Source organism: Triticum aestivum, chromosome 7A, assembly GCF_018294505.1.
Source record: "Triticum aestivum cultivar Chinese Spring chromosome 7A, IWGSC CS RefSeq v2.1, whole genome shotgun sequence".
NCBI lineage: Eukaryota > Viridiplantae > Streptophyta > Magnoliopsida > Poales > Poaceae > Triticum > Triticum aestivum.
In genome coordinates, this window is record NC_057812.1 from 4,542,495 (window position 1) to 4,562,268 (window position 19,774).

Genomic DNA, 19,774 nt, shown 5'->3' on the forward strand with positions numbered 1-19,774 from the left:
TTGATCTCCAGAAAGGTTCCGGAATCCATCGGAAGGGGTTCCGAATGTTTCCCGAAATGTTTGGGCACGAGAACACTTTATTTGGGCCAAAGGGGAAAGCCCATGAGGTTTTTGGAAAGCGCAAAAGAAAGTTTTGCGGAGTCCAGAGGCCAGACGCCAGGGTCCCTGGCGTCTGGGTGCAGACACCGGGAACCCTGGCGTCTGGCCCTGGAGTCCGAGAAGGACTCTTGCCTTTCGGGTGAAACCGACTTTGTGGAGGTTTTTGCTCCAAGTTTCGACCCCAAGGCTCAACATATAAATAGAGTGGTAGGGCTAGCATCCAAGACACATCAAGAAACACCAAGCCGTGTGCCGGCAACCCCGTCCCCTCTAGTTTATCCTCCGTCATAGTTTTCGTAGTGCTTAGGTGAAGCCCTGCGGAGATTGTTCTTCACCAACACCATCACCACTCCGTCGTGCTACCGGAACTCATCTACTACTTCGCCCCTCTTGCTGGATCGAGAAAGGCGAGGACGTCATCGAGCTAAACGTGTGCAGAACTCGGAGGTGCCGTGCGTTCGGTACTTGGATCGGTCGGATCGTGAAGACGTGCGACTACATCAACCGCGTTGATAAAACGCTTCCGCTTACGGTCTACGAGGGTACGTAGACAACACTCTCCCCTCTCGTTGCTATGCATCACCATGATCTTGCGTGTGCGTAGGAATTTTTTTTGAAATTACTACGTTCCCCAACAATGTGTAGCGCGCTGGGTGAAACCGCGGGAGCTCTTTTTTGTTCTTGCACATGTTCTTTTAGTTTTTTCTGTTTTTTCAGCTTCGGATTTTGCATGGATTCTCCTAGATTTCTCTTGATTTTCTTTGTTTCCCCATGAAGCTCACCATGTAAAAAGCAAAAGTTGTGCTTCCCGAAAAGTGAAAAGCACAATTGTGCATCGCGTGAACCACAAACTATGCTTCTTTGAAAAGTCACGATTGTGCATTGCGTGAAACACAAAATTGCTTCCTGAAAATTGAAAAGCACAATTGTATCTTTTTTAAAATATTCCAATGAAATTTGAAAATTTTGAACAAAGTTTGGAGATCTCAATAATATTTTTGAAAGGCAAAAATGTTTCTGATTACCAAAAAAACTGGAAGTTCGAAACAAAATTTAAAATGCTGCCTTTTTTAGTTTTTACTGATTTTTCAAGAATTTCAAACTTTCTTTTGAAAAGTGCATTTTTTTAAATCCCGAACATTTTTTGAAACAGTGATATTTTTCATGTCCACATAAATTTTGATAATCCCAAACATTTTATAAAATTTCCAAACAAAATTTGAAATTGTTGTAGACATCTTAGAAAAAAATATAAAAAGAAAAAATAAACAAACTTGAAAAAGAAAACCCAAGTAAACCAGAGCTCACTCAGAAATACCAAGACAAGCATTGGGTGGGCCCATGTACGCGCTGCCCTGTATCTTTCAGCGCCTATGCACAATGCGTCAAATAGGGTTTTCCTCATTTGGTGCTGTCATTCTCAGTGACCCACAGGAATACTTGGATGGGCTTGTTGTCCTTACAGCCCAGATAAAAGACAAAACCCATGAGATAAGAATGAGAATAAGGGATGCCGATGGATAATAAGGGGACCCTAACCAGTGGGTATCCTCTGTGTGGCCTTCACAACAACACCGCATGAGGTCCGCCTTGGGGTGCACCCAGCCGTCGCCACGTGTAGTGCGCTGGGCGCAAATGCGGGAGCTGGTTCTTGCACGTGTTATTTATTTAGTTTTTTCTGTTTTTTTGTTCGGATTTTGTGTGGATTTTCCTAGACTTTTCTTGATTTTTTTTCATTTTCCCCGCATGAATCTCACCGTGTAAAAGCAAAAGTAGTGCTCCCCGAAAAGTGAAAAGAACAACTGTGCATCGCGTGAAGCACTATTGTGCTTCCACATGAAGCATAAATTGTGCTTCTTCAATAAGTGAAAGCACAGTTGTGCACTGCATGAAACACAAACTTGCTTCCTAAAAATTGAAAGAATATTGCATGTTTTAAAATATTTTTGAAAGGAAAAAAGTGAGTGACTTTTCAATGGAGCGGACGATAAAAAGAACAGGGCGAGTGCCTCGAACAGAGCAAGCTTTACATGGGCTGGCCCATAGAAGCTCATTTTGGTTCTATAGTGCTGACGAGGAGCTCTCAGTGGGAAGACCCTTCAAAGGGGTTCTCCTCTTCAGCGTGTAGGTCACGCGTGAGCGAGCGTCCGCGCACCCCCTTCCTCCACCATGCAGACAAGTGGCCAGCCCATATTTGCACTGAGTTCACACATATTAGCATCTTGTACTACAAATCTTTTTTTTATTTTACTGTTCTCCGGCCTGAGCTCGGATCCGAATTGAATTTTTATTTATTTATCTATCCGCATGAAACACACCGTGCGAAAGCAAAACTTTGCTTCCCGAAAAGTGAAAAGTATAGTTATGCTTTTGCATGAAGCACAATTTGTGCTTCTTCGAAAAGTGAAAAGAAATATTACGCACTGCACGAAACGCAAACCGTGCATCCCAAAAGTTGAAAAGCATAGTCATGCATCGCGTGAAGCATAAACCGTGCTTCCCAAAAAGTTAAAAGCACAATTACGGTCCACCGTGAAGTCCAGCTGTGCTTTCACGTGAGACATAAACTGTGCTTCCTGACAACATAAAATGCACAGTGTGGTGCACCGCGTGAAGAACAAATTGTGCTTCCCAAAAACTGGAAAGCAAAGCTGTGCACGCCGTGAAGCACAAACTATGCTACCCAAAAAACTGAATCATAAAATTTGCTTCCCTGTGAAGCATAAACCATGCTTCCTTGTCAAGCATAGTTTTCCTACCTGTTTTCCTTTTTTTCCCTGTTTATGGTTTTTTCAGATTCCTGATTTTTTTGGGGTTCCCCTTTTTTGTTACCATTTTTTATTTTTTACTAAAGTTCGCCCAAACATAATATGGAATCTAATTTTGAAGATCTCGACGAGAGAAACACAATGGTGAAAACAATTCATGATTTGAACGCACGGTCGAAGAAATAAAATGTTTTGAAATAACAAATCTACGAAAGAGCATAAAACCTCTAGGTTGTGACAAGTTTCGAACATGCAGTGCGCTCTCTTGTCACCACTATAGGAGGTGTGAGCGACCTTTGCAATGGGTACCACTTAACTAATGATTTTAGATAATAAGGGTAATCGAAGCAAGGGAAATATAAGCCGAACTTCCTATTCAACGCTTATAGTGCCAATTACAATGTTATCGGTAGTTGGCACCCACGTCCTTTGCTAACTTTATTTGGATAGTCATATGTGTCTATCTGCATGACTGGTTTTGAGACATTCTAGAAGGTCCCCTTCGATGTTCCATGCAGGGTTTTTTCTTTCTAATTTTTCTTTTTTAAAAGAGGCTATTTATTTATTATTTTTATTGTAGTTTCATTTTACTCTCAATTTTTATTTGTTTCTTATTTTTATTCAAATTTATATTTTGCAAATTCGCAAATTTTTTCAAATACACGAGCTTTTTCAAATCCGTAGATTTTCCAAAACTACGTAATTTTTTTTGAATATATGATTTTTAATATAATTGTGCACATTCTTGTAATTTATTAACTTTTTTAATTCATGAACTTTTTTCAAATTCAATTTTCTTTTTTAGAATTGATCATTTTTTAACTCGTTAATTTGTTTCATGTTTATAAAGTTTTTTCACACTTGTGAACTTTTTTGAATGTATACATAGCTTGTAATTGTTTTTGTGTTGAACCTTTCTCTACAATGATAGAAAAGAAAGAAAAAAAGCGAGCAGCGTCCGAAAGAGAAAAAAACAGGGTGAGTCTATCGAACGGACCAAGCTTTACATGGGCTGTCACATACAAATGCCTTTTGGTGCTTTAGGGCTGACGAGGAGCTCTCAATGGGAACGACCCTTAAAAGGGGTGAAAAGAAGGGGGCAGCGTTCCGGAACCGGGCTTAGATGAGCCCGGGAATGAACAGTAAAATCAAATAAATTAGATTTTCTTAAAAAATACAATTTATTTTGTGGTGCAAGATGCTTGTACGTGTGAACTCAGTGCAGAATTTGGTGAAATTTAGACATTCAAGGAGCTCGTGGTAAAAAAGACAAATTCCGGGCGTCTGAGAAACTTCTAAAAATCACACTGTTTACATGCGATTTTATATTTTTCTGCCAGGAGCTCCTCGAGTGTCCAAACTTCACAAAAGTTTGCACGGAGTTCACACATATGAGCATCTTGTACTACAATTCTTATTGTTTTTTATTTCTTCTCTATTTTTTTTTACTGTTCTCCAGGTGCATCTGAGCTCAGGTTCCAAATTGAATTATCGGTGAAAACAACCAAGACAATAGACCTCGAAATTCCAAGCATGGTGGGATGAAACTTGTCCTTATTTTTCCACCATAGCTCATTGTTGTGCCACCATAGCTCTTGTTGACCATGAAGAACATCGAGAAATTCAACCAGCGAAGTACCTAATCTATAGAGAACCAAACCTCTTCAAATCTCCACAATAGCATACAGTTACGTATGACGAAGATCGGCAATCATTCTAGTCACATCGATCGCACATAAAATGAAACAATGTCTCCATGCATACCAAATAAACAAAATAAAACAATGGGTAAGCTTTGTTAAATATCCTCACCAAGAAAAGAAAAAATAGGACTTGTTTGAGCGCGCGCGTGCACACACGCACAAGGAGTCATAAAACCAGAGCAATAAAAGTCACTATGTAAACAAGGAGTCCTCCCATGAAAAACTACAACAGCTCACTGTATAAACGAAAATAGAAATCCACTATGCAAATAACAACCATTCACTATATAAAGAAACACGGGTCCACTCTCCCAAACAACAATAGTTCATTTTGTAAACAAACACATAAGCTTATTACGCAGACCACACCGGTTCACTATGTAAACAAACAAAATTCCACCCACCCAAACTATATCGATTCTACGCCCAACAAAGTAATATACTGTAGTTCACAGTGACATCAATGCAGAACATGACCCAAGGATAGATGTTTCAATTCTGCAAGCGAGGCTGTGCGGAATCATTTACATATGTCTTGGCCTTCCTTGGTGCGCGTCTTTGATCCAATGTAGCTTATTACTGATGAGATGCAAGAGCTTCATTGAACATACGAGTGATCGTCCATATTGGAGAGCTGGTTGTGTGCTGAGTCCATCTCGTGCACGACGAGCCTTTCCGCCATGACGCTGGCACCGGTCGCATTGTTGAACAAGTACACTTTTGCCTCCTGATAGGCCTCCATCGGGTACACCCGCGACGTCATCGTGGTCCTCCCGCCCATCGCGAAGCCCTGCACGATGGAGTGGTCCACGAGCACCCTCATCGAGAAAGCCTCGCCGTCGAGTATCGGCACCGTGCTCCCAATCACCCGCTTCGTCACATCCTTGGCCCGTGACGACCGCAACTCGTCTTGGCAGAAGCTGGTATGGAGGCCTCCGTCGAGCCCCCTAGACACGTAGAAATACACCGCCGTTTGCTCGCCACGGCGGTCACCAGCAGCGAGGACGAGGAGGCCGAAGGGGCCTAGCGCGCCGCGGTTAACAGCACCGCCGCTGCTGCTGCAGTTGTAGCCCACATCGGCCTCATTGAGGGCAGCGACGGCAGAAGCATCAAGGTGGAAAGTTGCCTCGATGTCGAGCTGAGTGCCTTGGCGGAGCGGGATATGGATGACGGAGCCGGTGTTAAGGGTGACGTCGCTAAGTTCGGTGGCGTTGAGGCGGAGGGTCTCAATCTCCTCCACGGGCCAGAGGAGGAGGTTCGTCCGGGTCTTCTCGTCGAGAGCAATTGTCCTTGGAACTGACTGCACGCATGTCAAACACCATTAATCAGTTAGTTATAAGCTCAAGTACACTACATACTGACATTGACAACTTCAAACAGAATTACTCTAAAAAAAAAGAACTTCAAACAAAATAAAGGCATACGCAGAACTAGTTTTTATTAAATTATATAGTAGTAATGAAATCTGATTTCCACAGAAGAAACGGCCGCACAAACAAAAATGGTATTGACCGATTGGCACAATAAAGAACTTCAGAAACTACTGAAATTCATCTTGCGGTTTGGTCAGCTGGACATATATGGGTAACAAAGTGATTAACACGCATGTTTCTGCCTGCCTACGTGTTGGTCCATCTTTTCTAGCCAACCGGCCTGCGTGCATCAGCATTTTAAGCAGATGTATATGTTGTATATGATATGATACAGCAACAACAGCATTTCAATCCCCAAGAGAGCCAACGCATAGATCTATGTACCTAACATGCATAATGAACAAGTATAGATAGATACATACCTGAATCGAGGCCCATCCCTTCACGACATCAGCCCGCTTGGAGTCGACCTCGCCGACGTACCCCATCAGCACGCGCCGCTTCTTTGCCGGATCATAGAACGAGGTGGACGCATAAAACTTACCCCAGTCGTATCTCAGCCCGATCCCCAAGTCGAGCTCCGGGTCGATCGGCGTCCACGTGTTTGCTGCCGAGTCGTACGTGCCTAGCGAGTAGTAGTCGTGCCGTTCGTCGTCCATGCTCGCCTTCAACACGTGCAACATCTCCGATGAGTTGTCGTTGCTTCTGTGGCCGACAGGGTAGAAGTCAATGCACTCCCACTCGCCGGTGCGCTGGACTCGATGCAAGATACCCGGGATGAGCTCGTAGTTAAGGAAGTCCTTGGTCTTGTACATCATGGCGATCCCATCGTGGTGACCGTCGTGGTCATCCTTGGACCCAAGGAGGGTACGCCATGTGTCATCAGATTCATCGTACCAAGCAGTCATCGGGTCTCGAAAATCCTTGGTGCCGATCCCCGGCGGCGACCAGATGACGGGGTTGGCGGGGTGCTTGGTCCAGCGGCGGAGGAAGGGGTCGTTGGGGTCGGCGGGGGTGGCGATGCACTGCACCTCAACGGCAGAGGCGTTGGTGGCCCCCGTGTAGATCATGATGACCGTGCCATTGGGTAGCACCGTCATAGAGCCCGAAAGGACCCCCAGGATGTCGTACCACTGGTCAGCCACCATGGCAATAGGGAGGGTGCGCCACGTGACAAGGTTCCGAGACACGGCATGGCCCCACTCCATGCCGTCGTCCCAATCGGTGCCCACCGGGTTGTACTGGAAGAACATGTGGTACCATCCATTGTAGTACATAAGACCTGCAACGGTTTAGTTAATCAGATCAGATTGGCCAAACTAATTCTCTCGCCCAGTTTCACCCCACACTTGCTTAATTATTTTTTATGTTTGCACCTAGACTCTTGGATGGCGCCTCGAGAGTGTCTGTATTGGTCAGATATATTTTTCACCTTGTTATTTTCCTAGTGGTTGGGGTATGACACATCACTCTCGAGCTTCATTGTGTGTCTTACTCCCACCTTACTAATAAAATATAAAGCGTGTACATCTAAAAAGTATGCATGCTAGCAAATTTACTGCAAGATATTTCACAATGGACACACTAATACTGATTGGTATCTTAGATTTTATATAAACATAATAACAAGAGAAGCTTAAGTACGGACAAAACTTATACGCTTTGCATTTTGGGAAGGGGGGCCACACTAGGCACGTCACTTCTTCTACTCACAATGTATCCAATCTACGCCCCTGTGAACTCACTATGGAAACTCTGTTTTCCCCTGTTTTGCTGCGAAAAATTTCCTCCAAATTTGGTGTGAGTTAAGCAATTTTGATTATGCCTAGAGAGAGATCCCGTCTTTCCCCCCCACAAAAGACATAATTAGTTAGTGCGCAGAGTACTAACCGTTGGGATCTGCATGATGCCGCCGGAGAAGACCGCCACCGTCGCCGTCCGCCGGCAAACAGAGAGCAAAGGCAGGGACGTCAGTCTCTCCATCAGACCACGGCAGAGAAAAATAAATGGACGGAGGGATGGAGCAACTAATAATAACGTACCGCTCATGTAGTTCTTGGCCGTCTGGAAATGGTAGCCACTGCGCTGCCACTGCAGCATCTCGTTGCTCCACGGGAACCCGGCCGCGGCCTCCTCGTCGACGGCCTGGTCCACCCTGAACCCTGCCAGGAGCGTGGCGCCGACCACCACCACCACCATGGCCGAGGCCGTCAGCACGGTGGCGCACACGCGCCACCTCGTCCAGCCGGTCCGCTCACCGTCGGCGTCCACGGCGGCGCCGGAGGGCAGTGGCTTGTACGCGTACGGTAGCGGTGGCTTGCCGTGTGACCCCATCGCAGCGCCGCTCGTGAACTCCAAGAGAGTTTGGTAGATTGTGGGTGCTGGATGGGTGTGGGTTCTGGAGCCGGCGAGCTAGCGCCATTTATAGGTAGATGGACGGCTGTAAGCTGGGAGCAGTCACCGTGGGGTTTTCACTGAGGTTTTGGCGTGTCACATGATGCCACTAACCTGGTCCAAACACGATACAGGTCGATGCCAGTGTAGCCAACACTACCCTTCATCAACGGACGGCCAACACTGTCTTAGGCCCGACTGTAATTTACCATAAATAAGCTGTCGAAAAGTAGCCGACAAAAAATAGTTATGGGTTCTGTGTTGTGAGAAAGCTGTAGAGCCAACACAGTCATGTCAGGGGTTTTGGCGTGTCGCGTTTGTAAAACCGTATGTTCAACACTATCCTCGTGTAGCCAAAACTACCCTTCATGGATGGACGGCCAAGACTGTGTTAGGTTCGGCTGTAATTCACCAGGAAACAGCTATGGGGAAGTAGCCGACAAAAATAGTTCTGGGTTCTGCGTTGTGAGAAAGCTGTAGAGCCAACATAGTCACGTCAAGGATTTTGGCGCGTCGAGTTTGTAAAAACAGATGTTCAACACTATCCTTGCGTAGCCAAAACTACCCTTCATCGATGGACGGCCAAGACTGTGTTAGGTTCGGTTGTAATTCACCACAAAACAGTTGTCGGAAAGTAGCCGACAAAATTAGTTATGGGATATGCGTTGCGAGAAAGCTGTAAAGCCAACACAGTTGTGTAAAGGATTTTGGCGTGTCACGTTTGTAAAAACGTATGTCCAACACTATCCTCGTGTAGCCAAAACTAGCCTTCATTGACGGATGCCAAGACTACATTAGGTTCGGCTGTAATTTACTAGACAACAACTGTGGGAAAGTAGCCGACAAAGAATAGCTATGGGTTATGCGTTACGAGAAAGCTGTAAAGCTAACACAGTCGCGTAAAGATTTTGGCGTGTCACCTTTGTAAAACTGTATGTCCAACACTATCCCCGTGTAGCCAAAATTAACCTTCATCAACAGAAGGCTAAGGCTGTGTCTGACTAGCTACCAGTTGTGTGATGTGTGCTGTAAGAAAGTTGTAAAGCCATTCGGCAACTAGGGATGTGAATTGTGGTCACGACAGTAAATGGCTGAAATGCCCCTGAAGAGCCAAGAGGACTGATTACATGATGTTTAACGGTACAGATCTCATTGAAGGTTGATTTATTAGCTATAAATGATCATGTTGTAGCTAATGCCCACATTTATCACGCTAATGTTCGAGTTGATTGGTGGGACTGACTATGTTCTATCTCAAAGGTGTGGCCTTTTCCATCTATTTCACACCAAAAGACTGACATATAAGGAAAATTTGCCACAAATTTGATGCAAGTAATGATGGCATACAAATTGTGCACATAAACATGCACTCAATCGACTAGTTTTAATCTCATCTGCCCATAAGAAACACATAGATATATCACATCCAGTCTGAGAGACATTTCACATGTGTATTGTTGAATAAAACAACTATATGTGTAAAATACAAATCAAGAAAATGCATGAATCTGACCATAAATATGTAGAATACAAATCAAAAATAAGCAACCAGAATGAACAAATTAACTTACACATATCATACCCTAAAAATGCAAACGCAAGCATTGCACCAAATACTAACATCGCTAGCAGCAAGAGGAAAAACGAACAAAAGTTTATCACAACAGCAATAAGGGCGTATAGGTCTCCTTCACAGCCCTTTCACTAAGAAAACACAAGCTAAGAACATCTCTAGAACTTCCCTTAAAATCACCTAATTCCGTAAAAACTTTATAATTTTAGGGAGTCATACCCATCAACCCTTACCCTAAAATTTGCGAACCTTCTAAAAATTATGGAGAGGTCCCGAGAACAAAGCCCATTCTTCTCAAAAGTCGGTAAACTTTTACCCCTCGCCCCCCCCCCCCCCACACACACACACACCTTTCTACTTCTCGATCACTTGAATTTTTTAGGGAAGAATTTCATAGCACAATACCATCACCTGACGCCACTACGTACCCATCCTCGCCTCCGGCACAGGTGACCATGTGCTACTTGTGATAGTGTTGGGATTCCCCGAAGAGGAAGGGAGATGTACTATATATAGTAGCAGACAATATTTCCCCCAGTTAAGAACCAAGGTTTATCGAACCAATTGGAGACACCACATATACAACTTTAGCAGTACATGCACACACACAAACAAATGCTTGTACCCCAACAAGACAAGGGGGCGTCACTCCCCTTGTTCTTATACCCGTTGAAAGTATCAAATCAGGTAGCGGTAGGTATAATAAATAAAAATAAAAATAAAAACAACAAGGAATTATATTTTTTGTTTTATAATAGAAGTGAATGGACCTGGGGGGCATAGCTTTCACTAGAGGCATCTCTCTCATAAATAGCATCGATGGGTAAAAAAATAGTGTTGGGCAATTGACATAATTGCGCATAGTTATGATGATTGCTACTTTTTGAGCTTGCGTTGGTTTTTCCTTTGAAGGAGCAGTGCTGGCTGCCGACTGTTTGGTTGGCCCAAGAGTAAGGTAATTTTACTCTTTCTCCTCAAAAAAAAAACGGGTGATGCAGGAAAGTAGAGATAGGTGTTTCCCTCAATTTGAGAACCAAAGTATCAATCCAGTAGGAGGTACACGTGAAGGAAATATGCCCTAGAGGCAATAATAAAGTTGTTATTTTATATTTCTGAGAGATGTCAGCGAGAACATGTAGCAACCATTCCTTCCCGTTTTCAATTAGAGCATCATTACATGGGAGTGCCACACCGATCTCATAGCCTTCCAAATGATTCTGACTTGGTTGCACATAACTAGGGCGTGGTAGGTGATTTCCCTCTCCAACCCACAAAGCATACATGAACCGTATGGATAAGTCAAGAAACACTTTGCATTGGTTCCTAGCCTGTGCCCCAACTTCAACCTTCAATGTGGTAATATATATCGTTATCAGAACCCTTGCTTTCCAAACATAGTTCCAATGGGACTGGTCTCCCCCTGGATTGCTACTCAAAGCACCCTCAACAAACTTCTGCTTGTGCACTGCTGAGCTAGCTTGTCACATGCTTCACTGTAAATTGGCCATGTTTTCCGGGAACTATGCGATGAAATCCTGTCAGTTCCTCGGGGACATACATATCAATAAAATCTTTCAGATGTCCAAAGGCGAAAAGTGCTCTTCCAACCAATGTAAATTCCAGGTGCCCTTCTTGTTTGGGAAATCCAAGACCCAATTAAACCTGCAATTCCTCTTTGGAGTGATGGGCCGGTAATCAAGGTCGAGTGGGATCCAAGGATCCCGCCACGTCCTAACTGAGGATCCATTCCCAACCCTCCATATGAAGCCTTGTTTCACAAGCTCTAGGCCATGACCGATGCCTTTCCACACCAACAAAGAATTGCCAGAGAGAACCATTCACAAAATATTTCCACTTGATTAGTACTTTGCTCTCAGGAGACAAACACATAAACTATATGGACTTTCAATTAATCGTCAAGCTTGTTTAGCTAACAATGCTTGTTTAAAGGCACACATGTCACGGAACCCCATAATGCCCTTCGACTTCAGATGATTCATCTTGTCCCAACTTAGCCAGGCCATTTTTCTTTTTTCCTTTTTACACGCACCAGTACTGCTTCATAAGTTTTCTCAAATCATCACACACCGATGTAGGAAACCTGAAAACATTCATAACATATGTGGGTATGGCCTATGCTATTGACTTGATTATAATTCCTTTATTTCCACTGGACATGAATTCCTCACTCTAATCTTTCAACCTATTTCTTTAGCTTGCTTGAAACGTTTCAACCTGCCCATGTGCATCCTACCCTCTGGTACTAGTAGTCCCAAGTATTTTGGCTCAAACACTTCCTTTGTAATTTACAAAAACTAGGAATGTGCCCATGCGTTGCAACGGATCCAAAGTAGAATAATACATGTTCACAAACTTGAAAGAAAAACAATCTAATTTTGGTGTGTGTGTGTGTGTGTGTGTGTGTGTGTGTATACCTGTATTAGGTTTCACTTCAAATATATTCTTCGTGGCTTTTTTGATGAGGTGGGGGATGAATGTGGTTGGTTTGAAGATACTAAGGGGTTTCTCCAAATTGGAGCGGAGAAGCGGGTTCTTGCTGCAAAAAATGCCACAACTTACATCACAGTCGTTAGATGTAGATCTGATGGTCAGAAATGACGGATGGCAGACACACAATCATCACCAACTGAGTATTTTATAGGAGTACAGTATTATCCTTGTTAAACAGTCAGAAAAGGCATCAATGATAAATAGGAATGAAAATGGGGACAAAGGATCACCTTGTCGGAGGCCTCGAGAAGGTGTAAAGGATTCTAATAATTTGCTATTACACTTCATCGAATATTTAACTGAGGTCACACACACCATGATTCGTGAGACCCAGTCTTGGGAGAAACCACACTTGGTCAAAACATTCTACAAAAAAGTCCAATCCACATGGTCATACGCCTTGGGAAGGTCAAGTTTGTAAGCACAACATCCCTATGCATCGCCCTTCAGTGATTACATATAATCAATGCATTCAAAAGCTATGATGGAATTGTCGGAAATAAGGCATCCCGGATTAAACGCACTTTGATTTTCTGATATGAGTTTAGTCAAAATAGGACACAGATAGAACATGTTGCTGATACAAATTGGACGGAAATCCTTCAACTCCTTAGGGTAGGAAACCTTAGGAATTAGGACTATCGTTGTATCATCAACCCCATCGGGCATAATCCAAGCGATGCAAAAATTCATTACTGCCTCAACAGTTTTTGCCTTCAATACTGCCCAATTACATTGATAAAAACGTGCAGGAAATCCATCCATACCTGGCGCTTTGAGAGGTCTGATCTGAAATAATGTATTTGAAACCTCTTTTTCAGTATATGGAGCCGACGGACCATCATTCATTTCAACGGTCACCTTCATTGTAATACTCTAAACGACCTCCTCTGGGTCAATGGTGGGATCCTTTGTACCATCCCTGATGGCATGTCGCACCATGTACCATCATGTTTACGGAGCCTTTGAATAAAGTTCCTCCGCATCTGCCACACTGCACGTCGATGCAAGTACTGCACATTGTGTTCCACTTCCTTGACCCAAGTAATATGTGAACGTTGCAGCCACATCATCTCTTCGCGGTATAAAAGTTCATCTAGCTTGTTCATCTTCTGCCGGATCACTGCACGATCAGCATTACCACCCTGCATACTACTCAATTCATCACGCAGTTTTTCAATCTCGAGTCACATGTGTAAAGTTCTTCTTACTTCAATCTTTTATGTTTCTTGTCATTTCCTTGAACGAGTTCGCAACCGAACCAAAGTCCCTGCTCGGCTTGTTCTTCTCCCATGCTTTTGCCACCGCATCCGGCAGGGATGGTTTGCGTTCCCACACAATTTCATACCTAGGAGACAAGCGCCGGTGCTGTTCGCCCACCACCGGCACCAATTGTAGCACCACCGGGCATTGGTCCGAATAAGGTACTGATTACAATCCTTACAAAATTTTCCTACCATTCTTGTTTGTTTTGTAGTACCGCAAACCATATGTTTTGTTCCTATAAAGTCTTCCTGTCACTCGAAATTTCCATTCGGGCCAGGCTCGTCGAAAAGTTCATGCATTTTTTAATCCTTCGGAAAAAGTCCATGCGCCTTCACCGATGCAACAAAACAATTTCAGTCATACATTCACGTTGTTCCAAATTTATTTAGAGTTCAACAAAACACGTACATCTGAATCACCATATGTTTTAAATCCATTCCTGTATTATTTTAACCATCCTCCAACTAAAGAGGGCGTTGTTGCACCATCGTTTGGACTATGCCAGTGGAATTTGCTGCCGACTAAGACCCCGGCCGCTAGAACTAGACGACAACAGCCACCAACTGGAATCAAGTCGACAAGATCCACTGCTCGAAAGGGCACTACCACAGTGACGTGTGAGATCCCTGCTGGCCAAGGTAATAATGCATCTACCGTCGACGAGAGAGGCACAGCCGCGCAAATGTGGGGGAAAAGGGAGTGAGAGTGAGAGGGGCCAGTGAGCTCACATGCCGGCAGCTGCAGCTGCCACCTCGGGCTGGTCGACCTCCTTCTTTCTGTAGGCAATGACTGGTGTTCAAATTTTGGGTGGACTGTTTGATCAACCATTCCCACCTTTGCTCCGTGATCTGTGCCACTACGTGCTCTAGCTAGGCATTTGAGTTTTGGGTGGACTGCCGTACCCTAGCCACTCCATCTTCTTTAAAAAAGTTGCTGAAACGTGGCATTTGGCTTTTGGAGTTCAAAAGATTTCGAACAGACCAGCTGCAACTCCGTTCACTCCTTTAGGTACTTGTTCATACACCATCATTAAGAAGATTGATTGAAACATGCATTTTTGACTTGTCAGGAAAAAAGGAACGTAGGGGTGCGCACCTTTCCGCTCTGCGCAGGTAAAAGATCAATTTCATTGGGTCCCAAGAGAGCCTGCCATGGTCCTCCGAATGTGCATGTTACTTCCCACACAAATGAAATGCACGAGATCCTCCGGGTCCAAGCATTGCTGGAAAGCTAAGTCACTGTTAAAAAAGATGTTGAAACAAAGAGTATGATCATTGCACGTGAACGGGGGCTCAAGATTGGTTTTTCCTCTACCTCTTGGGGTGCAAAACCAAACAACGCTCCAATCATCACTAAACCGTCTCACATACACGTACACACACATAAACGTGCAAGAACGGACACGCCCCCATGCATGGCCCCGGACATGGATGCCACCCTACTGCAGATTGATTAACCCCCGTTGCATGACGCACATGCGATATAGACCCACTGACATAGCGCTGGACGGTCAGGACAGCGGTTCACGGGCAACCAAACAATCTGCCAATTTCACCTCCGGGTGGTCCGTCCAATCAATAGTGTTGTGCAGCTGCCCCACCTTCAATCACATGCATCTAAGGATCCATGGACGGCTCACAAGCTCCAGAGGTACATGTAGTCATCACTGCGACTGCCAACGGCTCTATTTGATTAAGATCTTGGATCCATGAACAGTGCCACCACACACGTTTGAGAAGAAGACAAGGCGTGCTTGAGGAGGAGGGCTCCATGGCCGAAAGCGACGGCAACGGCGGAGGCGCATGGGCGCCATGGACGACAGCTACGTGAACGACCGAGGTAACCTGTGGCCTACATGATACATCGACGACGGCTATATCAACGGAGCAACGGGACGTTGGTTGGTGGCTTGTCGGGCCGGGTGCAGCTGGGAGTGGGACAGCGTGCGTCGTGGCACGCCTGCCCTACCACGTACGTCTGCAGATCTGAATCGCATCAGTGCAGCAGGCTAAAGTGGGAGCGTACGTCCCATTTCTTGGGGTACGGCCCTTTGTTGCACCATAAAAAGGACAACGAAATTACACCAATGGAAAGATTGATAGAATAGCTTATTGCAACGATAAGATTAATTAGTATAAGAGATGCACACACATTGTATGTGGGAAATGCATACGCATGCAGAGCTAGTGCTAATTAAGTAGACAACAAGCAACCAACCAACCAAACCAGAAATTGATATATCAAAAAAAAAAATCCGCTGAATGGAACAAGTGGTTTCTTGTTTCACAAAGTAAAAAGTGGTGCCAACCAGGCTTATAAATAAATGATACCTTTTGAAAAAGAGGTGATTTGATTGTGGAAAAACACAAGGTAGCAATCATGCATCCATGATTTTCCTTCACATGGGTAGTCCGGAAGGAGCTTTCATTCCGGCTTTTGTGCTTGACAGTGTTGCCAAGTAATCGCTGAAGTGGCCACTGGACAAGAACGAACGATATGCCGGCCAACATCCAATGAACAAGAAGGACACCATCACCCATTGGTTTTACGAGCCACGATACTCGCCCGGTTCTGAAGACGAGATCAAAATCATCATTGAAAGAAAAGATCAATGGCACATGCCACAGTCAGGCTTCGCGGAGTAAGACACCCACATATGCTCGCCACACACCAATAGAAACCAAAGTTGCCCCGTTTGGGGTTATTTCAAGGATCGCCAATACCACAATTTTGAACCCTACGAACCCTCTCTATTAGTATCAGAGCGAGCACCATCGAAGAGGAGATGACTTATTTGAAAGCCCTCACGATGATCACTGAATTTGTCATTTTCATCTCCCATGATGTGTTTTGAATTCAGGTCTTCAATTTTGCAAAATAATAGATTATCATGTTAGACACTATGATGTCGTTTTATAGGAGAAGAAAAATTGGACACTTGCAAACAAGGTTCAAAATGGTAGCACTAGGGGTAGCTGCGGCGGTTGGTCTTCAACTAGGGTCGTGTCCTATACCCTACTAAGCGGTTGTACAACTTCAACTCTCACAAAAGTATTTGGGGGTACTACATATGCATATAAGCATTAATTTCGAACATGTAAACAAGTAAAGCATTGGCTATTGTCCATTGGAATCTGTCCTATTTGGGCCTGTCAATGCAATATTTCCTGATTTTCCACCATAGTTAGGCCATCTTTGATTTGCAGGATTTTCAAAACACAGGAATAGGAAAAATATAGGATTTGAGTGGCATGTCCACTTGAATCCTATAGGATTAGCATAGAGTGTTTGATGCTACATGAGATATAAAGGAATTGAAAAAAGAGGTTGGAGTGGATGCTAGATTTCCAATAAAATGTAGTACACTTGATTCCATAGGAAAAAATTCTATAGGATTAAATCCTATGAATCAAACGACAAACATAGGAAAAAATCCTAAGGATTCTAACCCTCCAAAAATCCCACGGAATTCCTTTGAATCAAAGGAGCCCTTAATGGGTTCTTGCTTGCAGACCCGTATACCAAGTGTAGCGTGGTAGCTGCCAACCAAGCGCACACCCGCATGTTTTTTTGTTTCCTTTTTTTCGTTTTTCCTATTGTTGTCTTTCCTTTTTTTCCTTCTGTTTTTTAAACATTAAGAATATTTTTAAAATTCAGGAATATATTGAAAATCTTTAATAATTTTAACAATTTTAAAAAATAATTCATAATTATTTTTCAAATTCATGTACATTTTAAAATTCATAATTTTTTAATTAGAGGACAATTTTTAAAAGTACGTTAATATTGTCCATTAGAATATGCCCTATTTGGCCCGTCAATGCGAAATGTTCTGATTTTCCACTAGAGTTAATGGGTTCTTGCTTGCGGACTCCTGTTCCATGTGTACGTGACAACTGCCGAGCAAGTGCACACCCACATATCTTTTTGTTTTCAAGTTTTTTTTCCTTTTGATGTCTTTCCTTTTTTTCCTACTCTCTTTTCTAAAACATTATTATTTAAAAAATGGTGAATATTTTGAAATCATGAATAATTTTTACAATTGAAGAAAAATTAATTCATGAATATTTTACGAATTATTGGACATTTTCCTAATTATTGAACATTGTTTAAATTCATAAACATTTTATATTAGCGGAAACTTTTGAAATATATATATTAAAATTTCAAAATTCAAAAATTTTGATCTTCCAGAACGATTTTTTAAACTTGTGAATAGTTTTAAATTTTTGTGAACATATTTTCGAATTCTGCAACATTCTTTATATTCCTGATATTTACAATTTGAGAACATTTTAAAAATCCACGTTTCTTCAATTTTGGATACTTTCAAAATGAACATTTTTCAAAACCCCTGAACATTTTTAAAATCCATGGATATTTTAAAAAAAATGTTAACTATTTTTAAGAATCCTTTATTGAATTCATGCTCTAGCCAACTCATCCAAAAGTTCGAACTGATGGAGAGAGCCGGGCAATATACTTCAACAACACCCCCCCCCCCCTCACGTTTAGGCTTATTTAGTTCTTAGACGTGGGATTTATGTAGGCCGCAGAATCTCTTTTTTAATACTACGTTGGCAGGGTCTTCAACTCAAGACCTCCTAGCTCGGGTACCATATCAAATTCACACTCCAACCAACTCATCCAAAAGTACGAACTGATGGAGAGAGCCGGGCAATATACTTCAACATCCTTGAACATTAGTTAATAAATTTCTACATATTTCATTTTACATCTTTTGAAAATAATTTCCATTAATAAAAGTAAAAAACAGAGGGGCAAGGAGCATTTAGCTTATATTGTTTTCCTCAAAAATTTGCTCGAAACTGGGGCAATGATCGGTTTTGCTACATAAACAACCAAATCAATGAAACAAAACCACCGAGTAGACCAAGTTATGGGTCGTCCCACAAGACTTAGCTAGTTCGATCGCTCGGTTGCTGACCGCTCTCAAGCGAGCAGTTCCTGGTTAAGGGGAAAAACTAAATCTGATTTCTTATATATATTAAATGAATTTGTACGTTCAAAATGTAAGAAAGTTAAATTTTAAAATAAAATTATGAATTTAAAGAAAATTTCATGAATATGAAATAATGTTTGCAAATTTTAGTAAATATTCATGAATTTGTAAAAAAAGTTCATGAATTAAATATATTTGTGAATTTTAGAAAAAGGTTTGTGGATTTTAAAAAAATATGAATATAAAAATGTTGATGGATTTTAAAAGTAATACTATTTTTTTAAAGATCACGAATTTCAAAATAAACCAGGAATTTGAAAATTGTTTGTGAATTGGAAAAAGAAGTTCATGCATCTAAAAAATGTTCACATATTTGTAAAAAAAATGTTTACGAATTTAGTACTTGTCCATAATTTGAGAGGCAATAAAAGTAAAAGAGAACAGAAAATAAAATACCCAATGACAAGTAAATCGTACTTTTGAATATGTACGAGGAGGATGGACGAGGAGATGGAGCAGTGAATTTGGGATAACGCGCTTTCCCCCACCTTACCTGCCAACATCTGAAATTGATGCTTCTGAATGTGTTCTATGAATCAAATTTTCATTTCCTAAATTGGGGATTATTGGGGAAGAATCTATGACCAAATGATTGGTGGTACTACTTGGAGGGAATTTATTGCGACTGGTTTTTGGTGATTCTTACATTACCAAAGCCCGCTTCAGCCTCCATATACTCTGTCGACCATCTGCATAGCAATTTTCGTGAGCAAAATTGTGGCGACTCTTCTCGAGTTGCTCTTAGTTTGCAACATCCAAAAATAATGAAGCGGGAAGAAGCGCACAAGCACATGGATGTCATCAACCATGACATACTTGAACACATCTTTCACCTCTATCGCTATCATTCTGTGAAGAACCACAGCCAAGAAACACACTTATTGTAGCCTAGGACACTCATGAAAATCAGACTAATCTACTAGTACAACATCCACCCCATATAATGATGATGATAATAAAATGGCGATGATCATGATGATGATCATGATCATGATCATAGTAGTAGTAGTAGTAGTAGTAGTAGTAGTAGTAGTAGTAGTAGTAGTAGTAGTAGTAGTAGTAGT

General features: G+C 42.5%; 1 protein-coding gene across 2 annotated transcripts; it reads right to left on the minus strand.

Moving 5' to 3' along the window:
• Positions 1 to 4,877: 4,877 nt before the first annotated feature.
• On the minus strand, positions 4,878 to 8,350 carry LOC123154323 (sucrose:sucrose 1-fructosyltransferase). Of its 2 annotated transcripts, XM_044573081.1 has the most exons (4): positions 7,986 to 8,350; positions 7,834 to 7,842; positions 6,366 to 7,225; positions 4,878 to 5,870 (listed from the first exon to the last, which is right to left on the minus strand). In XM_044573081.1, the coding sequence occupies exons 1-4, from the start codon at positions 8,275 to 8,277 to the stop codon at positions 5,169 to 5,171; spliced, it is 1,863 nt and encodes a 620-aa protein (XP_044429016.1). In that variant the 5' UTR covers positions 8,278 to 8,350; the 3' UTR covers positions 4,878 to 5,168. The 2 variants fall into 2 exon arrangements, with proteins under 2 accessions (XP_044429016.1, XP_044429017.1); XM_044573082.1 differs by lacking the exon at positions 7,834 to 7,842.
• Positions 8,351 to 19,774: the final 11,424 nt, after the last annotated feature.